The 22,567-nt window shown below is 40.7% G+C and overlaps 1 protein-coding gene and 1 non-coding gene across 3 annotated transcripts in view; one reads left to right on the forward strand and one right to left on the reverse strand.

The window, feature by feature from the left end:
* Positions 1-3,688: 3,688 nt before the first annotated feature.
* On the reverse strand, positions 3,689-3,794 carry LOC114676498 (U6 spliceosomal RNA). Its single transcript, XR_003727570.2, has one exon. It is a non-coding gene; the product is annotated as a U6 spliceosomal RNA (small nuclear RNA).
* A 6,219-nt stretch (positions 3,795-10,013) lies between these two features.
* Positions 10,014-22,567, forward strand: part of DCBLD2 (discoidin, CUB and LCCL domain containing 2) — a 91,939-nt gene continuing 79,385 nt past the window's right edge. For both annotated transcript variants that reach the window (XM_015129372.3, XM_002802684.4), the window contains exon 1: positions 10,014-10,572. In XM_015129372.3, coding sequence (XP_014984858.2) covers positions 10,362-10,572 — 211 coding nt within the window. In that variant the 5' untranslated portion in view covers positions 10,014-10,361. The remainder of the gene's footprint in view (positions 10,573-22,567) is intronic.

The raw sequence follows: 22,567 nt of genomic DNA on the forward strand, positions 1-22,567 counted from the left end.
ATTCTCCTGCCTCAGCCTCCTGAGTAGCTGGGACTACAGGTGCCCACCCCCACACCAGCTAATTTTTTGTATTGTTAGTAGAGACAGGGTTTCACTGTGTTAGCCGGGATGGTCTCTATCTCCTGACCTCGTGATCCGCCTGCCACGGCCTCCCAAAGTGCTGGGAGTGAGCCATCGCACCCAGCTGCATGTCTTCTTTTGAGAAGGGTCTGTTCATGTCTTTTGCCCACTTTTTAATGAGCTTGTTTGTTTTTTTCTTGTAAATTTATTTAAGTACTTTGTCAATGCTGGATGTTAGATCTTTGTCAGATAGGTAGTTTGCAAAAATTTTCTCCCATTCTATAGGTTGTCTGTTCACTCTGATGATAGTTTTTTTTGCTGTGCATAAGCTCTTTAGTTTAATTAGATCCCATTTGTCAATCTTTGCTTTTGTTGCAATTGCTTTTGGCGTTTTCTTTATGAAATCTTTGCCCATGCCTATGTCCTAAATGGTATTGTCTAGTTTTTCTTCTAGGGTTTTTATAAATTTGGGTTTTACAATTAAGTCTTGAATCCATCTTGAGTTGATTCTTGTATATGGTGTAAGAAAAGGGTCCAGTTCCAATTTTCTCCATATGGTTAGCCAGTTAGTTCTCCTAGCATCATTTGTTAAACAGGAAATCCTTTCCCTATTGCTTGTTTTTGTCAAGTTTGTTGAAGATCGGCTGGTAGTAGGTCTGCAGTCTTATTTCTGGGTTCTCTATTCTCTTCCATTGGTCTGTGTGTCTGTTCTTGTACCAGTACCATGCTGTTTTGTTACTGTAGTCTTGTAGCATATTTTGCAGCCAGGTAGCATGATGCCTCCAGCATTGTTCTTTTTGTTTAGGATTGTCTTGGCTATTTGGTCTCTTTTTGGGTTCCATATGACCTTTAAAACATTTTTTTTTCTAATTCTGTGACAAATGTCAATGATAGTTTAATCGGAATAGCATTGAATCTATAAATTTCTTTGGGCAGTGTGGCCATTTTCATACTGATTCTTCCTATCCATAAGCATGAAATGTTTTTCCATTTGTTTGCGTCATTTCTGATTTCTTTGAGCAGTGGTGTGTAATTCTCCTTGAAGAGGTCTTTTGCATCCATTGTTAGCTGCATTCCTAGGTATTTTATTCTTTTTGTGGCAATTTTCAATGGGAATTCACTCATGATTTGGCTCTCTGCTTGCCTGCTGGTGCCTAAGAATGCTTGATTTTTGCACATTGATTTTGTATCCTGAGACTTTGCTGAAGTTGTTTATTAGCTTAAGAAGCTTTTGGGCTGAGACAATGGGGTTTTCTAAATATAGGATCATGTAACCTGCAAACAGAGAGAGTGTGACTTCCTCTCTTCCAATCGAATACCCTTTATTTTTTTCTCTTGTCTGATTGCCTGGTCAGAACTTCCAACACTATGTTGAACAGGCGTGGTGAAAGAGGGCATCCTTGTCTTACACTAGTTTTCAAGGGTAATGCTTCCAACTTTTACCCATTCGATAAACTGTGGGTTTGTCATACAAGGCTCTTATTATTTTGAGACATGTTCCTTCAATACCTAGTTTATTGAGATTTTTTTAACATGAGAGGAGGTTGAATTTTATTGAAGCTATTTTATGCATCTCTTGAGATGATCATGTAGTTTATGTGATGAATCACATTTACTGATTTGCATATGTTGAACCAACCTTGAATCCCTGGGATGAAGCCTGTTATTTGTTCTCAGAAAATAAAAATTTGATTTATTATATTATTATTTGCTTATCCTAGTGTGAAAGATGTCACTTGCCTAGACGATTCCAAATCTCTAGCTTGCTATGGTTCAAACATCCTGTTATATAGGGATGGGAACCTAGTTTCTTGTCAAGAGAGTGGGGAGTGGTGTGAAGATTTAAGTTTCTCAAAACCTCTGGTTTTTGATGTCTCCAGCTTTGTTCTTTTTGCTTAGGATTGTCTTGGCTATTTGGTCTCTTTTTGGGTTCCATATTTGATCATGGTGGATAAGCTTTTTTATGTGCTTCTGTATTCAGTTTGCCAGTATTTTATTGAGGGTTTTTGCATTGATGTTTATCAAGGATATTGGCCTGAAGATTTCTCTTTTTGTTGTATCACTGCCAGGTTTTGGTATCAGGATAATGCTGATGTCATAGAATGAGTTAGGGAGGAGTCCCTCCTTTTCAATTCTTTGGAATAGTTTCAGTACAAATGGTACCAATTCTTCTTTGTGCCTCTGGTAGAATTTGGTTGTGAATCCATCTGGTTCTGGACTTTTTTTTGGTTAGTAAGCTATTTATTACTGCCTCAATTTCAGGACTTATTATTGGTCTATTCAGGGATTCAAATTCTTCCTGGTTCAGTTATCAGGTTGGGGGTATGTGTTCAGAAGTTCATCAGTTTCTTCTAGATTTTCTAGTTTATGCGCATAGAGGTGTTGATAGTATTCTCTGATGGTTGTTTGTATTTCTGTGGGGCCATTGATGATAGCCCTCTTATCACTTCTGATTGTGTTTCTTTGAATCTTCTCTCTTTTTTCATTAGTCTTGCAGCAGTCTATTTTAATTTTTTCACAAAACCAGCTCCTGGATTTGATTTTTTTATGTGTTTTTCATGTCTCTAGCTCCTTCAGTTCAGTTCTGATCTTGTTTATTTCTTGTCTTCTGCTAGCTTTGGGGTTTGTTTGCTCTTGGTTCTCTAGTTCCTTCAGTTGAAATGTTAGGTTGTTAACTTGACATCTTTCTAGCTTTTTGATGTGGGCATTTAGTGCTGTAAATTTTCCTCTTAACACTGCTTTCACTGTATCTCAGAGATTCTGGTTCATTTTTCTTCATTCTCATTAGTTTCAAAGAACTTCTTGTTTTCTGCCTTAATTTCATTATTTACTGAAGAATCATTCAGGAGCAGGTTGTTCAATTTCCATGTAGATGTGTGGTTTTGAGTGAATTTCTTAATCTTGAGTTCCAATTTGATTGCATGGTGGTCTGAGAGACTGTTTATGATTTCAGTTCTTTTGCATTTGCTGAGGAGTGCTTTATTTCTGATTATGTGGTCAACTTTAGCATAAGTTCCATGTGGCAATGAGAAGAATACATATTCTGTTGTTTTTAGGTAAAGAGTTCTGTAGATATCTCTCAGGTCCACTTGACCCAGAACTGAATTCAGGTCCAGAATATCTGTTAATTTTCTATCTGAATGATCTAATATTGTCAGTGGGGTGGTAAAGTCTCCCACTATCATTGTGTGGGAGTCTAAGTCTCTTTGAAGGTCTCTAAGAACTTGCTTTATGAATCTGGGTGCTCCTGTATTGGGTACATACTCACGATAGTTAGCTCTTCTTGCTGAATTGAACACTTTACCATTATGTAACATCTTTATCTTTTTTTTAATCTTTGTTGGTTTAAAGTCTATCTTCTCAGAATCTAGGATTGCAACTCCTGCTTTTTTCTGTTTTCCATTTGCTTGGTAAATTTTCCTCCATCCCTTTATTTTGAGCCTATATGTATCTTTGCATGTGAGATGGGTCTCTTGAAGACAACATACCGATGGGTCTTGGTTCTTTATCCAGCTTGCCATTCTGTCTTTTAATTGGGGCATTTAGCCCATTTACATTTATGGTTGGTGTTTTTATGTGTGGATTTGATCTTGTCATCATGATGCTAGCTGGTTATTTTGCAGACTTGAAAAATATGAAATGCTTACAAATTTGTGTGTCATCCTTGTGCAGGGGCCATGTGAATCATCTCTACGTTGTTCCAATTTTAGTATATGTGCCACCAAAGTGAGCACCCAATTTCAATTCTATTCTCTTCATTCTTAGAAAATAAAAAGTTGAATTATTATATTATCATTTGCTTATCCTAGTGTGAAAGATGTCACTTGCCTGGATGATTCCAAATCCTCTAGCTTGCTATGGTTCAAACATCCTGCCTTATATAGGGATGGGAACCTAATTTCTTGTCAAGAGAGTAGGGAGTGGTGTGAAGACTTAAGTTTCTCAAAACCTCTAGTTACAGTAGTCTTCTGTTTCCTCTGAATCCTTGATCCATGCTTTCATTTCACCACCTGCTGATTCTTCCCTTGCTTATGTGGAAATAGGCATGTCCTCCACTCACAGTGCCGAAAGTCTCCCCCAGTCAAGGCTGTGACCTCAATGGAGTTCACAATTGTAGTAAACTCAATGGAGAGTTTGGGAGGAAGGCAAGGGGAATATTACAACATAGCATATATAGCAAACAGCTATTTATTAGATATCACTATTTTTAAAGAATCTTTGCATTGAAATGACTGGGAAATTCTATTTCTCATTTCTCTGAAGCTCCAGCTTCCTGCCAAGTTGCTAACTAGCTTTATTTCGTCTGACCTGGCCCCATCTCCTCTCTGAGAAGGTTACCTTGCCTGTCTAAGGTTCTGTTTGCTTCTTTCACAGAATAAAACTGGGGCTATTCACATAGCCTCCATTCATAAAGACATTGCTGTGATGCAGTTGGGGGACCTGGGGATTATTTTCCAAATCAAACACACCCTTTAAGGTATATTGATGTTCAGCAAAGACAATTATTTCCCAGAGACCAATTCTGCAGTTATCAGCTTTTGGTTCTTTTCCCTCCTCATTAGGTAGAAATGTGGGAACTGAAGATTTAGAATTTGGCGTGAGGTGAAAGGGAGATGTGAATAAAGAAAATTTGGAAATATTATCAAACTTCAGATTTAGAATAGGATCCAATCATTTTCTGTTACAGGCAAGGAAACTGAGGCCTAGAGAGATTAGGAGCCTTGCTGGAGGTTACAAAGCACTTTCAAGCAGAAATTCTATACAAGAGTCTTATCTAGGGCTGTTTCCATGATCTCACAAAATGTAATTTCTCAGAATCCAAAGAGTATTTCAACTCTGTACATTTAATTCTCAACCGTGTTGCCAGCAAAAGTCCCACAGGAAAGGATACAGGCATACAGCAGGGGAGGCCTGCAGGACACCTAAATCATATTATCTCAGATATGCTATCATGGTCACTATCCACATTTTACTGCTATGTTAACCATCCATGTATATTAACTTCCTAATTTCTAGGCATGATAATAATGTTATGGAAGGCAGTTTTCACATGCTTTTACTAAAATTCTTTGAAATTTCCATCCGAGATAAAATACTAAACTGAAGCCTTCTTGTCATGACCCATAAGAAAATGAATTGGTTAATTTCCTAATGTTCCTAGGAAAACCAAGAGTGTGGGAGAGACTGGGGCAAGAGATGGAGAGAGAGAAAGAGAGTAAGATGGTTGCAGTAGATGAAGATGCAAATGGAAAATGCTAAAAGTGAGTCATGTTGCTGATATATACAAATGTTAATCTTTTAAGAGAAGCATTTAACATTATCATCCACTGGTAGAAATTAAATACCTCCTATAATAAATTAGATTTCTGACACTTTTGCCTTAAATTTGCTATAACAAATATCTTTTACAAAGTTTACAAATGTTAAGAAAATATGAGTAATAAACTTAGGAGAGTTGACTGAAATAAGTAACTGAAAAAAGCATGCAAGATAAAGAGAAAAATATATCCAAACTACTTCTGTTCACAGAAAGAAAGAGTCTTCAGCGGAATTCAGACATTTAGCAGCAAAGTTGGCTGTAAACATTTTCCCAAACAGTCAACAGGACAAAGAAAATGCTCCTGTGAGAACAGTAACCAGATCTTAAGGCTCTGGTCTTTGATGTTTGAAGTATTTCCCCAGAACTGCCACAATCTTCTTTCTCTCCTACCCCACTGGAAGATCACAAAAGTACATTCTTATTCATTCCCTCTTTCTGTTATCCTGCCAAAAATACACAGTCACTGATAAAGCTCACCAATGATTCATTACATACCATCATCCTAAGGTTTCCAGCATAAATGCCATTTTTAATGAGCCTCTTTTGTTTCATCAATGCTAACAGACATTTAATAGCAATGATGGGTGCCAAATGATTCTTACCGTATCATTCTATTGAAATCCAGATGTTTCTGTACAGACAGAAACAAAGGCACCAGCCCCCAGGTTCTTTTCCTACATTCTCATTTCCTCAGCAGTTGGCTGAGCTTGGATTCATTTGAAAGTAGGAATAGTGGAATGTAACTATTCTTTTTATATTTCCCCTTTTCTCTATAGATTAATTTGATTTTCTTTATTCTTCCATTCTTTACTGATTAAGAAACATGAAATAAAGAATGAGAAAAAGAAGAAGAGAGAGAAAAGATAAAAAGAGGAGAAAGGTCTGGTAAATTAAAATTTAGGTTGAGAATCTATTTTTATTTTTAAATATCTTAATGTAGAATAAACAACCATAAATACATTAAAATAACACACACTTTTGAAACCCTGTAGAAGAAGCCGGAACCTGGGCTTGTCTTGTGGAGGAACTTTAAGCTTCTGGGAGCCTCTATCTGCTACAATGATGGCCCTTTCCAAACCTATCCACTCTGAGACCTGATTAGAATCCCCAGATCTGCCCCTGGGTTATGCATCTGGGTTGCATGGGTAAAATGGTCCCGGACAAGTATTGCTCCCACTGCCTCATAAGATGTCAATTCCCAAATAAACCAAGTACCCAGAAGCAAAGATCATGACAAAGTTGTCTAGAGCAGCACGCAGAGAGTAAGACAGGTACTATAAACTAGAATTCCACTTTACCCAGGCATTGTCTTAGAAATGAACACCTGTTATATTTCTTTGGTGTGAGGTCCCAGGAGAAAATTTTGGTCATTTCAGAGCAGCCTTCTGTCATTGTTTGGCAACTCAGTAGAGAGACAACAATCAGAGTAAAGAGAGAATAAGGGTGCAACAGCATCAATCCTCTCCCACATCTGTGCTATATTTGTAATTTCCTATATACATTAAAGCAATAGGGGGCACCACAAATGTTCTCTAGCCAGACTTCCAGACCCTGTCTTCCAAAGCAAACCTCCGGGAGCTGAGGCATAAAATAACACAGAAATAGTCAAATGGCATCAGTCATAAGACCTTTTGATTTTGCCGCTTTAAATATAACTCCAACTTGCTCTCACCTCCCTCTCTTTTTCCCTGCCAGTGACCCAATTCAGAACCTCTTCACTTCTCTAGTCTCTACTTCTAACAACCCTTTAAAACACTAGGCAGTAAGACAGTGATAAGAAATGTAAGTGCTCCTTCCTCTTGCTTTAGAGGTATGTAGTCTGGATCTTTTCATGCTGTATTAAAGGGTAGGGGTTGCTAGAGACCAAATTTTGCCTCTTCCAGAAATGCTCCATAACTATGCTAGTTCTTAGGTGAATTCTCTGCCTCTGCCACAGTTCTATGTAGTCAATAGAATGCCAGGCTAAGATTCATAATACCTTGCTCTGCCACCACGTCTGTGACCTCATGCTTCTCTTTCAATGGTCCTATGAAAAGAGTGATTCAACATGAAATAGGTTGTCTCAGGCACTGTTACTAGAAATCTTATTTCATGACTGACTGCTTGCCACATTAGTACATCATGTTTGATAGGTTCAATTCTGAATTTATGATTTTTATCTTCTACTTCTTTATTCAACCAAACCAATTCTCCTTCTTGTACTCCTTACTGTGGGAAAGACATAACCTTCCATCAGAAACCTGAGGACTTCCTCAACTCCTTACACTCCACATGTAATCAGTCACTAAGTTTAAAAATATTCCGCTAGTTGGTCCCCCCTTCCCAAGCCCACTTCTAATGCAGTAAAAACTCACCATCACTCCCTTTAACTGCAGACTGGCTCTCCCTGGCTTCCAGTCTTGCTCTTACACCAATGTATTCCTCACCCTACTGGCTGATTGCGGTTTTTACAATAAAAACCTGATCATGACTGGGCGCAGTGGTTCATGCCTGTAATCCCAGCACTTTGGGAGGCCGAGGCGGGTGGATCACCTGAGGTCGGGAGTTCGAGACCAGCCTGACCAACATGGAGATACCCCAGCTCTAGTAAAAATACAAAATTAGCCGGGCACAGTGGCACATGCCTTTAATCCCAGCTACTAGGGAGGATGAGGCAGGAGAATTGCTTGAACCCAGGAGGCGGAGGTTGCAGTGAGCCGAGACTGGGCCTTTGCACTCCAGCCTGGGCAACAAGAGCAAAACTCCGTCTAAAAACAAACAAACCAAAAAAAAAAAAAAAAAAAAAAAAAAAAAAAAAAAACCTGACAATTCATTCTTAGAACCCTTTAGTTACTTTTCAGTGATACAAAATAAAATCTTCACTCTTAGCTTGCTTTAGATCTTGCGGCTCCTAACTTTTCCAGACTAGTCTCCAGTTCCTCCCATTAAGGCAGCAGTAGTCAATCCTGCTCCATCAACACCATTCCCTATTGAGCCTGTGACCCAGCCTATTTTGCCTCTGGCCTGAGATCACCTTTTTCACTTTAGTTTCTTATTCAAGACACTGGAGTTTCAAACTGTGTCGGGGTTTTTTGAACTTCTTTCACTGTGTTATTGCGGCACCAGTGCACACCTCTAACACGGCACTAATAACAATAGGTTTGTTGACATGTCACCTCCTCCTCCAGAACGTAAGCTCTTCTCAGTAAACTTTTTATGCCCAATGCCCACAATGGCTTAGAGCATAATAGGGTTTCTTAGGCATTTAATAAGTGCTAATTGAATAAATTTGGTTAAAGAGGTTATTGTATGAGAAATATCCAGGGGAGTTGAAAAATACGACCTCCAAAGTCCTTTCCAACTTAGATTTTCATTTGAGGATATCAGTCCCTTTCATGTTTTTGAATATCACATCTATGTATGACTATGTATACATATGTATATATATACATGTATGACTACGTATGATTCCCAGAGCCATAATTTCAAAGCAATCTGAGCTTTCGACTAAAATATCCATCTGCCTGTTACGTAGCTTCACTTACTAAGTTGGCATCTCAAATTCAATACGTCCAAAATTAACTTAGTTTCCCACACAACTTGTTCTACCTTAGCAGTTTTTTGTATTTGTTAATGACACCACTGTCCTTTTAGGGGCTGCTGTTAAAAACATCCTAGATGGCCACTCTCTTCTCTCTAAAATAAATAACTGCGTAGACCTCTGCATTCCTCTTTTTGTCGTTCCACAGGCTTACAGTCTTCATCAAACTGCTTGTGACTCTAATTAGCACTTACTTCATTCTGACTTGCATGCTATATTTCCATCTCTGTTCTACATCTCAAGATTTCTGTAGCAACGTGTGCAAATAGATACCAGGTGCTCAACAACTCCTTGTAGAATGTTTGAATGAAGGTTAGGATGTTAGGTTTAAATTGCCTTTGAGGCACGGATCCTGTTTTACACTTTTTTGTTCCTCACCCCCCGCCATAAAAAGGGCAGAGAAAACAGGGAACACATATTAAAAACTGAATACTGCATCTATTATTGTAACTCGGAGCTGTTGCAACAACTGGCGGCAATTTTAACAAAACAAACCACGCTCTGCCATTAAGAAAAAATAAATAAAATAAAATAAAGTCCCCTTAGACTCAGTTCCCAGCTAAAACAATCCAGGATCCAGGTTTCCCACACCCTTCCAGTGGTCTGATGTGCGGCGGAGGAGCGAAGAGCAAGGAGCAAGCTGGGCCTGAGGAGCAGAGAGCGCGGGATGGGGGACGTCCCGGAAGTCACTGACTAGCTAGCTGCCGCCTCTGCGGGATCAGTTTGGGCTGCGATCCCAACAATAACTGGCGCCCGGGCCGGGCGGGGGCCGCGGGGATCCGAAGCTTGAGGGCGGGACCCGGATTGGAGGAGGCGGGTGGGACGCCTCCAAAGGCCGAAGGGGATTGGAAGAGGGAGATAAGGGGCGGTGGAGCTCGAGGGGTGGGCCGGAGAACTAGCGGGTCGACCGAGGAGCGAGCATGCTGATTGGGTTTCGCGGAAGGCGACGGACCAGAGCTGGCCGAGGATTGGCCGTGGGGCCGAGGGGGCGTGGCCGGCGCGAGTGAGAGGGAGCGCGAGGGAGCGGGTGGCGGGCCTGCCTGCCAGCTAGCCAGAGCCGCGGGCGAGCGCGGCGAGCGGGGATCCTGGTGAGGAGCGCTGCGCGGGAGGCGCGTCCCCCAGCTCCGCCGCGGCCGCCCTCCGCCGCTCGAGCACTCCGCTTCCTTCCCTCCCCTCCCCTGCGCTCCGGCCTGGGGTCTCGGCGCGGGGAGCGGAGGGAAGGGACGAAGGAGGAGGAGGTGAAAGCGGGGTGAGGGGCGGAAGGGTCCCGGCGCGGGGTGAGGCGAGGGCTGCCTCTCGTTCTCCCGCCGCTGCCGCCGTCTCCTGGTCGGGTGCCGCGGCCCGAGGCGCGCGGGGCTCCCGGGGCGCCCGCACTATGCAGGCGGACTGCCGGCTGCCGCGATGGCGAGCCGGGCGGTGGTGAGAGCCAGGCGCTGCCCGCAGTGTCCCCAAGTCCGGGCCGCGGCCGCCGCCCCCGCCTGGGCCGCGCTCCCCCTCTCCCGCTCCCTCCCTCCCTGCTCCAACTCCTCCTCCTCCTCCTCCTCCATGCCTCTGTTCCTCCTGCTCTTACTTGTCCTGCTCCTGCTGCTCGACGACGCTGGAGCCCAGCAAGGTGAGTGGTCCCAGGGGAGTGAGCGGCGGGGCAGCCTCCGTCGGGGCGCCGGGTCTCTTGGCCCCTGAACGAATCTGCAGACGTTGCAGGGAGGCGCGGTGCGCTTTAGTGCGTGGCCAGACCTGGCTGGGTACTCACAGGGTTGAGTTGCAAAGGCAGGCTCTTGTCCCTCTGTCCCCCAAGTTGGCGCGGCTTTACTTTTTGGCAAGGCCATTTATTTCTCTGAAAGGGGGACGTGAGACCCTGCTATGAAAGCCTCGTTGATATTAGATCCTTCTGTGGAAAATTTTGGGGAGGAAAAAGAACCTTTGAAGATAATGACCCCTAAAGTTAAGCTGCACGGATGGATGGACACTGTAGGAAGGCAGGTTAATTAAACAGCATCTTAAACCTATTAAAGGTAAGTGGTGGTAATTATCTTTGTGAAAGAGCTCGGGTTCTGAAGCAAATGGAATAGTTTCTGCTTATCTCTGAGTCTTGGATTCAGAACATGTTCTTTACAATCCGTTATTGAGGCTGGTGGTCTAGACTGCCTTGGTCAAACACTGGGTCTGACCCAACGCTATGCTAATTTGCCCAAGTGAAGCTTTCCGCATTAAAAAGGTAAGCCTTCCCAGAAAGTGACAAAACTTTTTTTTTCCCACCTACAATCCTTGAAAAACCTGTTCCAGAAACAAGCGAAACTGTTTATTAAATAATTATCATAATGGAAAGAGAATGCGGGATGATTTCGTTTCCCCTTGAGTACTATTTTCCGGTAGTGTAGCACAGTTTTTTGAATCAGTTTGGCATCAGTTTTTGAACAGATTTTTCCATTGCATTTTCCATTTTATTGCAGTGGGAAGGATAAGGATTGGATTGTTACTTATTGCTAGGAAGAGAGTTTTTTAAAAAGAAAATTGTTCTCTACCTTTAAGCCCAGCTTTATGTTGCTTTCATGGTTTTGAGTAAAGTATGGAATCATGGCCTGTCATTGAGAAGATGCCTAACCTTGACGGGCATGTGGAAATATAATCTCTCTAACTATAAGGAAAAAATGTATTTGGCGTACCGACCCCTTAGATCGAGACACATTTCTGTAGAGAGTAACTCAAAACTAAATGTTTAGCATTTAGGTTTTAGTTAGATCGTCTTCTAAATTGAACATCATCAGCATTTAATATATTGAAGTATGAAATCCTTCTCTCCATTGTAGCGATGTATTTCCCTCCTGGTAGCGGGGAAAACAGGCTTATATATGGCTGACACTTAGGGCTTACTTTGTGGCGGGCACGACTAGACTAAGTAGTTTGTGTTTATTAACTCCTTGAATCTTCACTACAGCCAGCTGAGATAGTTACTGTTATCCCAGTTCAAACGTAAGGAAATTGAGACACAAAGAATATAAGGTACTTTGATGCAGGAAGACACATTACTCCATAGGCAGAGTACTCTGTTTTGCTTGTTTCTGGATCTGATAGTGTTTGTATCATGTTATTAAAAAAATCTTGGGACAGTATAGAATCAGTTACATATCTCCCTTCCAAATGAGGGATTGCCTTGTTTTTAGAAAAGGCCACTCTACCGGCCTAATCCCAGCACTTTGGTAGGCTGAGGCGGGCGGATCATGAGGTCAGGAGATCGAGACCATCCTACCCCGTCTCTACTAAAATACAAAAAATTAGCTGGGCGTGGTGGTGCACGCCTGTAGTCCCAGCTACTCAGGAGGCTGAGGCAGGGGAATCGCTTGAACCCGGGAGGCAGAGGTTGCAGTGAGCCGAGATGATGCCACTGCACTCCAGCTTGGTGACAGAGCGAGACTCCGTCTCAAAAAAAAAAAAAAAATCAGACATGCAACATTAATTCATTTTTTAAGGTTTAGTTTATTTTACCAGAACATTTTAACAAATACATTTCTCTTTAACAATTTAACAATGTCATCTTATATAAACATCAACATAAATAGAAATGATTCTGATAATTATAAGACTTTATTTCCTTTTTAGTTCTGTTCTCCTAAATTGCTTGGGTAAATTTTGTTAGATCATTTAATATTTAATCTCTTTGTACCTCAGTTTTCTGCATCATTAAGATGAGAATGCGTAACTATCTCATAGCTTGATATAAATGAAATGATAGTATGCAGGAATTTTGCAAAGAGAAAAGCTTAAAATAGCTATAAATGATTATCATTAATCTTGATCTTACTAAATTGATAAATTAAGCGTTAATTAGGTATACATCATCTGAAAATTCAGGAATTATTTGAGATTTGAATTTCCTCATTTTTAAAAATTAAATTTTTTACCCAAAGGACCCTAAAGCAGCCTGTGGTGGAATTCCTTTTAAGCCAGTCTTCCCTGTCTAACAGATGTTCTTTTGGGTCTACGGATACTCCCTCACATAACCTGAAAAGATGTCTGTTTAAAACACCTTTAGAATTTTTCATAATGGGGATTTGTACAAGTAGTAATGTTCAGCTACAAGATAGAGTTTTTACTCCTCATAAGAAGTCTTAAGACTGGAAGGAAATAAACTGTTGACAGTTGTTGTCTTTTGGTGGTAAAATTGGGGGACATTTCTTTATATTTTTCTACATTTTCTGTAATTTGCATATAGTCAGAATAAAAACTAAACTGCAAAAAAGGTTTCTTTGATAGATTTTTTTTCTTCATTTAACAACAGAAGGTAGAAATACATCTAGTATGTATGTTGAGGTAGAAATGTGCTTCAATGTCTTTTTTCTTTCTGACATCATTTTGAATAGCAGAATATATCACCTTCATTCCAATTAATGTCATACATAGCTATTCCTCAATAGATTTTCTTTTCACAATGACCTTTCTTTTTATTTGGCTCCGAATAAAATGTATCCCTAGTTTGAAAACTTGCCGACTTTTCACAGCAGATGTATTTTAACCAGTCCTGTTTCAGTCATAGATTTATAAATATATTGTGTTTGTTTACCTCTATTTATTATGTTGATGTTTCAGATACGGCTCGTATTTGTGTAGAGTTCTAAGTTAGATATCAAGAAGTTGGTCTTCGAAATCTTTTTTATTGAAAACTTTTTTTTTGTAAAATGTACATCTCTAAAAAATTTAAATGGGTGAAACTTATGCTGGTAGCATATTTACTACTGTATTAAATTTATAGGAAGTTGATGATCTACTATGATTTTATGTCTCCGGTTTCCATTATGACTGTAGGAATTTGGGTTACTTCATCTCAGGGGCTCAGCTTATTTGTGTCCTGGAAGGCTTGCCTACTGTCTCGGTTAGAATGTAATTTGAACTTGGTAAAATATCAGAGAATTAATTTTTAAGATCCATTAAGCCTGATTTGTTTAGGCCTATTAATATATAACATGTTGTGAAGATACTAGTTTTTCTTTTCTAATTTAATCTGTGAAACAAATCAGGTTCATTCTTAAAAAGGATGTTTGAGTTATTTGATCATATTTGGAACCAATATGTGAAAAAGTTTATATTCTGTCAAGGAATGCCCTTATTTGCTTGTGATGCAGGGAAATATTTTTGAACAATATTTGTGAGTTGTCAGAAAATAAAAACTTACTTCTCTCTGCAAATAAACATTAGTAATTATTTTTCACATTGACATTAGGTTAATTTAGAAATTTCCGTTGCCTTTTCTTTGATAAACATCAGGGCTCTTATGCAGTTTTGTTCAGAAGCAAATAAATCAAAGCATCCTTTTCTGCTATATTTATAATTAGTTTTACAAAATGAAAGTTAGAAACAGCACACATTCCACACATGTGAATGATCAGATTTAAACACCACGTTTTTGAAACTTGTAAATGAAAAAGTGATTGTAAGATTGCAGGTAAATTATAGGTAGATTTCTCAGTGTCAGAAACAAAAAGAACACATTATTTTCCCTGGGGATAGTTGATAATTCCATTTGAACATCTGAGCTTCATTTTAAAGACGAACATGAAAAAATATCTTAAAATGGTGGAATTGGCATAAGTAAAATACCAGTACTAGAATTAAAATGACAAATGAATTAATTTCCAAAATTTAATCAGATCATGTATGTGAGAAAGGGCTAGATTTACATAGGAGTAGAATTTAAATTTAGGACTACACTTCTCAAAGTGACACTGGGAGGTGAAACTTAGGTAGTAATGTTGGACATTAATTGAATTCATACAAGTAGACAGTTTCTGCTTCCAGTTCTTGATTAGTTGGAAGGATATGGAATGATGACCTAACAGTAGAAGGATTGGGAAAAGCTTCATAAAGATAGTGATATTTGCTAAGTATGATTGTGGAAATATGAATTGAGACAATTTGGCAATTTTTCTGATAATGGCTCCTGGATTCAGTTTTCTTTATAACAACCTTATGGCCGTAGCACTTTGTGTTTATTTTAAAATATTGTATAGATAACGATTATCATTCACAACTAAAAACGTAGATGATTATCCACAGTTCCATCTTCTAATCCATCAACTTGTAATTTTTCATTTTCCTTTCTATTATTTATTCACATACCTGCATAATCTTATGTAGTTGTAATTTTAATAGTGTGTTTATGTAAAATTAATTTATAGGCTAATTTAGCACATGTAAGCATACCTACGGAATACAGTAAGACAAAAATTTCAAAATGCAAAATCTTATAAGACATTCAGTATTTATGAAGTAATTACTGTATTGTTCAGAGCTGTTATTGTATTTAATTGAATTCTTCATTCTGGAGAAAAATCTCTGAGAAAGTATTTCAGTTCAAAATGTTGTTTAGAAACAAATATCATGCTAATTTTTCAGTTCATTATTTGAGTTAAATTAGTATAACCTATGAGGACAGAAAATACAGATATTCAGATAAACTAGTATCCAATGAGTGCCAGTGCAATACCCACTGAAGCTGATGAGATACTGGATGATTTCCAAGGGCTACTAAAACATCGCTTACCAGCTCAACCTGCACCCTGACGGGTGTGTAGTTGAAAGAAAAACTTTGATTCGCTACTTGCATTATGGGAGAATCCCAAGATGCAAGTTCCCTCAACTGCTTTTTAAGGAGAGTGGCCCAGAATTCCCTGCAAGGCTTTTGTTGAGTAGGATGCTTGCAACCTTGCCTTCAAAACTGAATTGCCTGGGATCAAAGAGAAGATATTAGCACTCTTTATTAAGATATTGGCACTCTCATTCAGAACTATCAGTATGAAGGGGTACCAACTGTGAACTCTCAAGAGAGTGTGCACGTACCTCAGTACAGTCCTGAGACATTCAGAGAAGAGTAAAACATTGTTACTGTCTTCAGAGAACCTACAGTCTATTTGAGAAAGTAATTAACTTCAGGTTGGAATATATATAATAATAACCAAGGAATTCTATCAGAAGATTATGTAAGACAGAGAGACCTCACCACTCCTGGAGAAGCAGGAGATGCCTACTATAATAATAATCAAGGAAGGTTATAAGAAGGTTATATAAGGCAGAAAGAGCTCAGCATTCCTGGAGAAGTAGGAGACGCCTCACTGATAAAGTGGTTTTAGATTGGTAAGCTTTGAAGGGTTGGCAGGTTTCTTGCCCACAAGGAACTGCAGATATTTGAAGAGTAAGATCATAAAATTAGAACATGGGGGCCGGGTGCGGTGGCTCAAGCCTGTAATCCCAGCACTTTGGGAGGCCGAGGCGGGTGGATCACGAGGTCAGGAGATCGAGACCATCCTGGCTAACATGGTGAAACCCCGTCTCTACTAAAAATACAAAAAACTAGCCGGGCGTGGTGGCGGGCGCCTGTAGTCCCAGCTACTCGGAGGCTGGGGCAGGAGAATGGCATGAACCTGGGAGGCGGAGCTTGCAGTGAGCCGAGATCGCGCCACTGCACTCCAGCCTGGGTGACACAGCGCGAGACTCCGTCTCAAAAAAAAAAAAAAAAAAAATTGGGGAGTCAGTGAAGTGGGAGTGTGAAAGTCCACCTTTTTAGAATGAGTAGCAAAACTCATTCTGGTCCTGCTCCACTGTTTGCTTCTTGAACCCATGCCCTGTGTCTGCCCAGTTATTGGAAAAACACTTGTTGGTTAATTCCTGTGGGCCAGTCATGGTACCACATGCTGGGACATTTTCCTCTTGGAGCTGTGTTAATGACTTCCATAGTGTTGCCAGCAGCCCCTTTATAATCTGTAAGATACCATCCAAACTCCTTTGCATATTTTGTATGTAATTTTTTTCACAGTCCGGTCCCTCCCTTTCTCTCTGACTCAATCTAATGCCAGCACTTATCACACTGTATAGTTCAAATATGAGACTGAGCTAATTTTGGTCTTCTAAGATATAGTTTCATGTCGTTTTGCCTTGTTCCCTATACCAGCCTCTTTATATGTGCAGTTTCTTCTACTTGAAATGTCCTTATTTTCCTTATCTTCTCGGTAAACTCTTGATCAGCCTTCAAAACCCTTCTTGGGTATTCTCCCTTTATGAAGAGTTCTCTAACAGTCCCCACACACTCATCTCCAGATAATACATTCCACACTGTACTCTTAAGTATTTATTCCTGCCAGTGGAGAGAATTTTATTCATTTTCTTATTTCTAATACTTATCATCTTGTCTGTCATTTAAATTATGTGAATTAACCCCATTTCTAGAGTTAATCTGCTACCCTGAGCACATTATTTGGTTCCTCCCTGGGCGCCGGCATGCACTTCATGCTGTTGTCTTTTGCCTAATCCCCATAATTAGTGGTCAGTTCAAGAGCTAGGAACAGAGCCATGTCTTGACCCTTACTACTTGTTTGCTACCTGGGAAGCCTAACAGTCTTCCCAGCCTTTCCCAGCCCCACCTCTTCCCAGGAGGAAGACCCCTTTGCTGCACACCCTTGACTATGAGAGGAGTCCTTCAAGCTGAAATTCTGAAAATAGACATGGCAACTTCTTAGAAAGCTCTGCTTCCCTCGGATGGGTCATCCTTTAGAACGGTGACAGCTTAAATCAGTGCCAGCAATTTGGGCAAACTTTCTCCTTTGCACGCTTTTTCAGCTTCTGACTTCAATAGGCATCTCCAATATTATAAAAGTTCCCCTAGTTTTTGTTCTAGTGGTTGGCCTGTCCCCTTTTTCTTGCCAGTGGATATTCCTGGGGAGCATTCAGGTAGCTTCACTAATCTGGTGTAATAGAAAAGTAATGAGAAATGGAAGCTGGAAAGATTGGTGGGGACCGTATTGTGGAGGACTTGCCATGGAGGGGCAGACTGAGGAGTTTATAGCTGCGATGTTAGGCCTGACATTAGCCTCAGGTGCTTCCTCTTTCACCTGGTTCACTTGTCTGTCACCAGGTTTGGTTATCTCTTCCCAGCTCAGGCACCCCAGATCCATCATCTCAGCAATGCTCTTTCTCTGGTCTTGGACAGTTCCCAAACTTGGGCCCATGTGATAATCCCCACTGTCTGCTTTCTCTGGTTCTGGATAGCTCATAGTTACAAGAGTAAGTCATGTGGTCATCATGATTAGATCTGCCACAAATTAGGACTGGCTAATCAAGTCGAAAGTGGGGATTACAGACTTCATGACTTTGTGCAGCTGATTTGTACGGCCGAACTCCTGCCCTGCTTCTAATCCTTGCACAGTATGACTCCCTCCTGCCTGAAACCTTGTCCTCTTCCTCTTTATCAGAGCACTGCTTCGTTGCGGAATGTGAGTTTTGTTTTGGTATGCTTTACACTTTTATGGCACTTTCACTTTATATCTGGAAACATGCTCAAAATGCCACTGGCTTTTACATATCTCTTTTTTCAGTTGTTTATGGTACCTTGTATCTCTGCTTTTTTCAGGGACAAACTTTCTAAACGGTAGACTACATCTGTGCTGTATATTTTCTTAGTGACTGGCATACAGCAGATATTTGTTATATTATTAATATATTTTTGTAATAAAAAAGTAAATTTTTTATTAAAAATTAAAAAATAAAAAAATTTATTTTTTAATAAAAAAGCAAAGGTTTTGTTTCTGCTTTACTGAAACTGTCATTTAAACTGTCAGATTTTTGTTTGTTTGTTTTGGTTTTTGTTTTAGTTTGAAAACCAAGCAGCTTTGTCTATCTTTATTATTAGTTTTAGTTGTTTTTTTTTTTTCTTACTACAGTGGTCTTTGAAAATCTGGAGGCTTCGGACTTGGACATACCTGGATTTAAATAATAGCCTTGTTGAATTTGACATCCAGTTACCACTCTAAATGTTTTAAAATATGTAACTCATCTTTCTTTTTAGACTGTAACGAGGGCTGGGATTGAATCTGGGTAGCAAGTAAATTTTTTTTTTTTTTTTTTTTTTTTGAGACGGAGTCTCGCTCTGTCACCCAGGCTGGAGTGCAGTGGCCAGATCTCAGCTCACTGCAAGCTCCGCCTCCCGGGTTTACGCCATTCTCCTGCCTCAGCCTCCCAAGTAGCTGGGACTACAGGCGCCTGCCACCTCGCCCCGCTAAGTTTTTGTATTTTTAGTAGAGATGGGGTTTCACCGTGTTAGCCAGGATGGTCTCGATCTCCTGACCTCGTGATCCGCCCGTCTCGGCCTCCCAAAGTGCTGGGATTACAGGCTTGAGCCACCGCGCCCGGCCTGCAAGTAAATTTTTGTCCAATGAATGAATCAATATGTGAAAGAAAATTTTGCTTCAGTTTACTCTGCAGTTAAAATTTCCATTTTTAAATGTTTCCTTTCCACTAAGACTCACTTTTCCATCCCTCTTCCCCTTATCCCCAATTATTGTTCCACCCCTAGCTCAGTGAGAGGAGTCAGAGCATGCAGTAGAGGAATGTGACAGAAAGGCATGACTGTTCACAATGATTTGTCCATTCAGGGGCTCCAGCCCACCCAAACCTTAATATGAGTTTTGTACTGTCCTTTATGACCTTTCCTCTGCCTTTTCAGCCTGCTGCCTATTGATGCGTTTCAATGTTTTTTGATCCCCACCATCTCAGATAATTTTATGTCTTCTCTCCTGACATGCCTTTGTTTCTGCCTACTCTTGGCATCCTAAAAGCCAACTTTATAGGTCTGGATGTGAGGTGGATATTCTGTTGCTTGCATGAAGGAAGAGTGTTTTAGTTAGGACTTTTGAGGTTATAGAGAACAGAAATCTGTATCTGATTCAGGTAGAAGGAGAAAGTATTGGGAGGATTGTGAAGTAACTTACAGAGTTTTGTTAAAGCTGAACCTACCTAAGCCAAGGGGAAAGCAGGAATGCAGCTAGACTTCAGGAACCGAGGACTCAGCTTAATTCTTCTCTCTTGCTTCAGTCTGGCTTTCTCTTTGTGGGAGGAATCATGGCTGCTGGCAATCCCGAAGGCTTGCAGTTTTAACACGGAGAGATTCTGTATTTTCCCTATTGTACAAGGTCGAGTAATTGGAGGAAAGGGTGAGTTGGCCTCACGTTGGCCCAGTGTGATTCAGTACCCACCCTTGGACCAGTCAAATAACCAGGGGGAATGAGGTCATATTAAAACTGTTGGGAAACTGCGGAGCACGTCCCAGAGAAGGATAAGGCGGAGTACTAGATAAACAGAGGCATCCTCTTCTAGGAGAAAGTGTTACATTTATAGAAAGTCCACTGTATTTTGAAGAAGTTCTTATTGAAGCTTTACATTTATCTTGGGAGATGGGTGGTGGTATCCTCATCTGTGAGGTAGTCGCGTCCTCACCAGTGTACTGGTTAGGGTATGTAAGCTTATGGAGGTTAAGTGTCCAGGATCTTGAAAACTGGCATGTCTAGAATTTTGACTCTCAGTCTGTTGGACTCCAAAGCCTATGTACTTTCTAATGTGTTAGTTGTCTACCATAACATTAGTTTAGGGTTATTTCTCATTCAACAGCATATGCTAGGAGCGTTGTATGTTTTATTTCTGTGTATATGCTTATAAAGGTGAATAGAATGCATTGCCTTTCTAACCAAATTTTACAGCTTGGTATGGTAAACTGACATAAATTTGCATAATTAAGCATATTAAGTACAGAAAGATATTATTATTATGGAAATAGGGAGAAACACCAGGAGCTTTAGAAAGGTTTCACAAAGAAAATAACATTGAGTAGGTATTTGCTAGGTGGGTGAAAGGACGAGGGACATTATTCTTGGCAGAGTGCAATGTCAAGTGCGGTGGCACAGAGGTGAGAGCATGCAGCATGTGGGGAGTCACCTGTAGTTCAGGACTGTGGAACAAAGAGGTTGTGGGAAAAATGAACAGATGAGACCAGAAAGGGAATCGGGCCAGATTATGATAGACTTTGTATCCTGGCCGAAGTGTTTGAACTTTGTCGTATCATCAATGGAAAACAGTTAAAGGATTTCGAAATAAGGGACCTACGTGACCCAGATAGTGTTTAAGAAACTCTGACTGGTGTGTGGACAGTGGATTAGAGGGAGGAAAGATAGAAAGTGGGAAACCTGTTAAAGAACTTTGCAAGGGCCTGCACTTGTTCAGAGGGACTAAATTTAGAACTGCTAAGGAGAGAGAAGTATAAAATACAATGACTAGTTAAATTTGAGAGAGCCAAGAGTCAGTTTAATGTTGAGATTTTTCCTTCTGGAATCTTCTTCCTCTTCCTGCTTTCCACTTCTCTCATTCACCAGGATTTCTGCCTAGGTAACTACTATTCCTCTCTCTCTCTCTCCCCCCACCCGCCCCGCCCCCGTCTCTCTCTCTCCCCCCCCCGCCCCGCCCCCGTCTCTCTCTCTCTCTCTCCCCCTCTCCATGTCTCCTTCCATCTCCCTCTCCCTCTCCTTCCTTCTCCCTCTCCCTCTCTGACACACACGCACACACACACACAAACACACACATATACACACGCACACACTGAAGCACTCATTACTTCCCTTTAGACCTCATCATCCCTGGAATGACTCTCTGTGTCTTACTCCCTATATTGTAAACTCTGTAAGGACAGGGGCCTTACCTGACGTTTTTACTCTTGTTCCTAATACCTAATAGCACACTGCCAGGCGTGTGGAGGTCGTTCATTGAATGCGTAGGACATGTGGAGTTTCAAATGCTTCTGAGCAAAAGTGCTTAATATGTATATAGATAAGATTGAAGACTTTGGAGCTTTCTCCATTTGGAGGTAACTGAAGTCAAAGAGTAGGTGAGATTGCCCACGTAGAATACAGAGTGGGGAAAGAACTCTGAAGAACAGCAACATCAACAGCCTGTAGTAACAGGGTTATATACAGTTAAGGTGTCTCCCAGATGCAGTTGGAGGGTTAAAGGAACTCAGACATGGGAGGAGAGATTTAAGAAGGAGGGAGGGGAGATGTGAAGGAAGGGAGAAGGAAGCGAGAGAAGGAAGTGCCAGCAATCCCAGATGCTGTAGAAGGTAACAAAAGATAAGGATGGAAAATTCTCCGTTGGCTTTTGGCAGCTCAGAAACTGACTGCTTTAGTGAAGAGTTTCACTGGATATGTGGATCTGTGTGTTTCCTAGGGCAGCTGTAACAAAGTACCACAAACTTAGATGACTTAAACTTACTGTCTCACAGTTAGGGAGGCTAGAATTCTGACATTAGGGGGTGCAGAGGGCCATTCTCTTTCCTAAGACTCTAGGGTAGGATCCTTCCTTATCTCTTTCTAGCTTTTTGGTAATTGCAACCCTTAGTGTTCTTTGGCTTGTAATGCATCACTCCAGTCTCTGCCTCTGTGGTTACATGTGGTTCTCCCTGCATCTGTGTCTAAAGTTTCCCCCTCTTAGAAAACACCAGTTGTTGGATTAGGGCCTACCCTAAATCCAGAATGACCTCATTTTAACTTCATTACATTTGCAAAATCCAGTTTCCAGATAAGGTCACATTTGCAGGTACCAAAAATTAGGACTTGAACACAATTCAACCCGCAACAGTCTTGAACGTGAATTGCAGTGCACTGACATTAGAAAAGGAGGCAGAGAAGACATCAAGCATAGGCAACTAAAGAAATCTATGTACAAGAAGGAAAAAGTGAGAAAAACGATGGTAGATGTGGGGTGATGAGGGGATACCACGTGGAAGGAGGTTTTTTGAATTT

The sequence above is a fragment of the Macaca mulatta genome, chromosome 2, assembly GCF_049350105.2.
Source record: "Macaca mulatta isolate MMU2019108-1 chromosome 2, T2T-MMU8v2.0, whole genome shotgun sequence".
NCBI lineage: Eukaryota > Metazoa > Chordata > Mammalia > Primates > Cercopithecidae > Macaca > Macaca mulatta.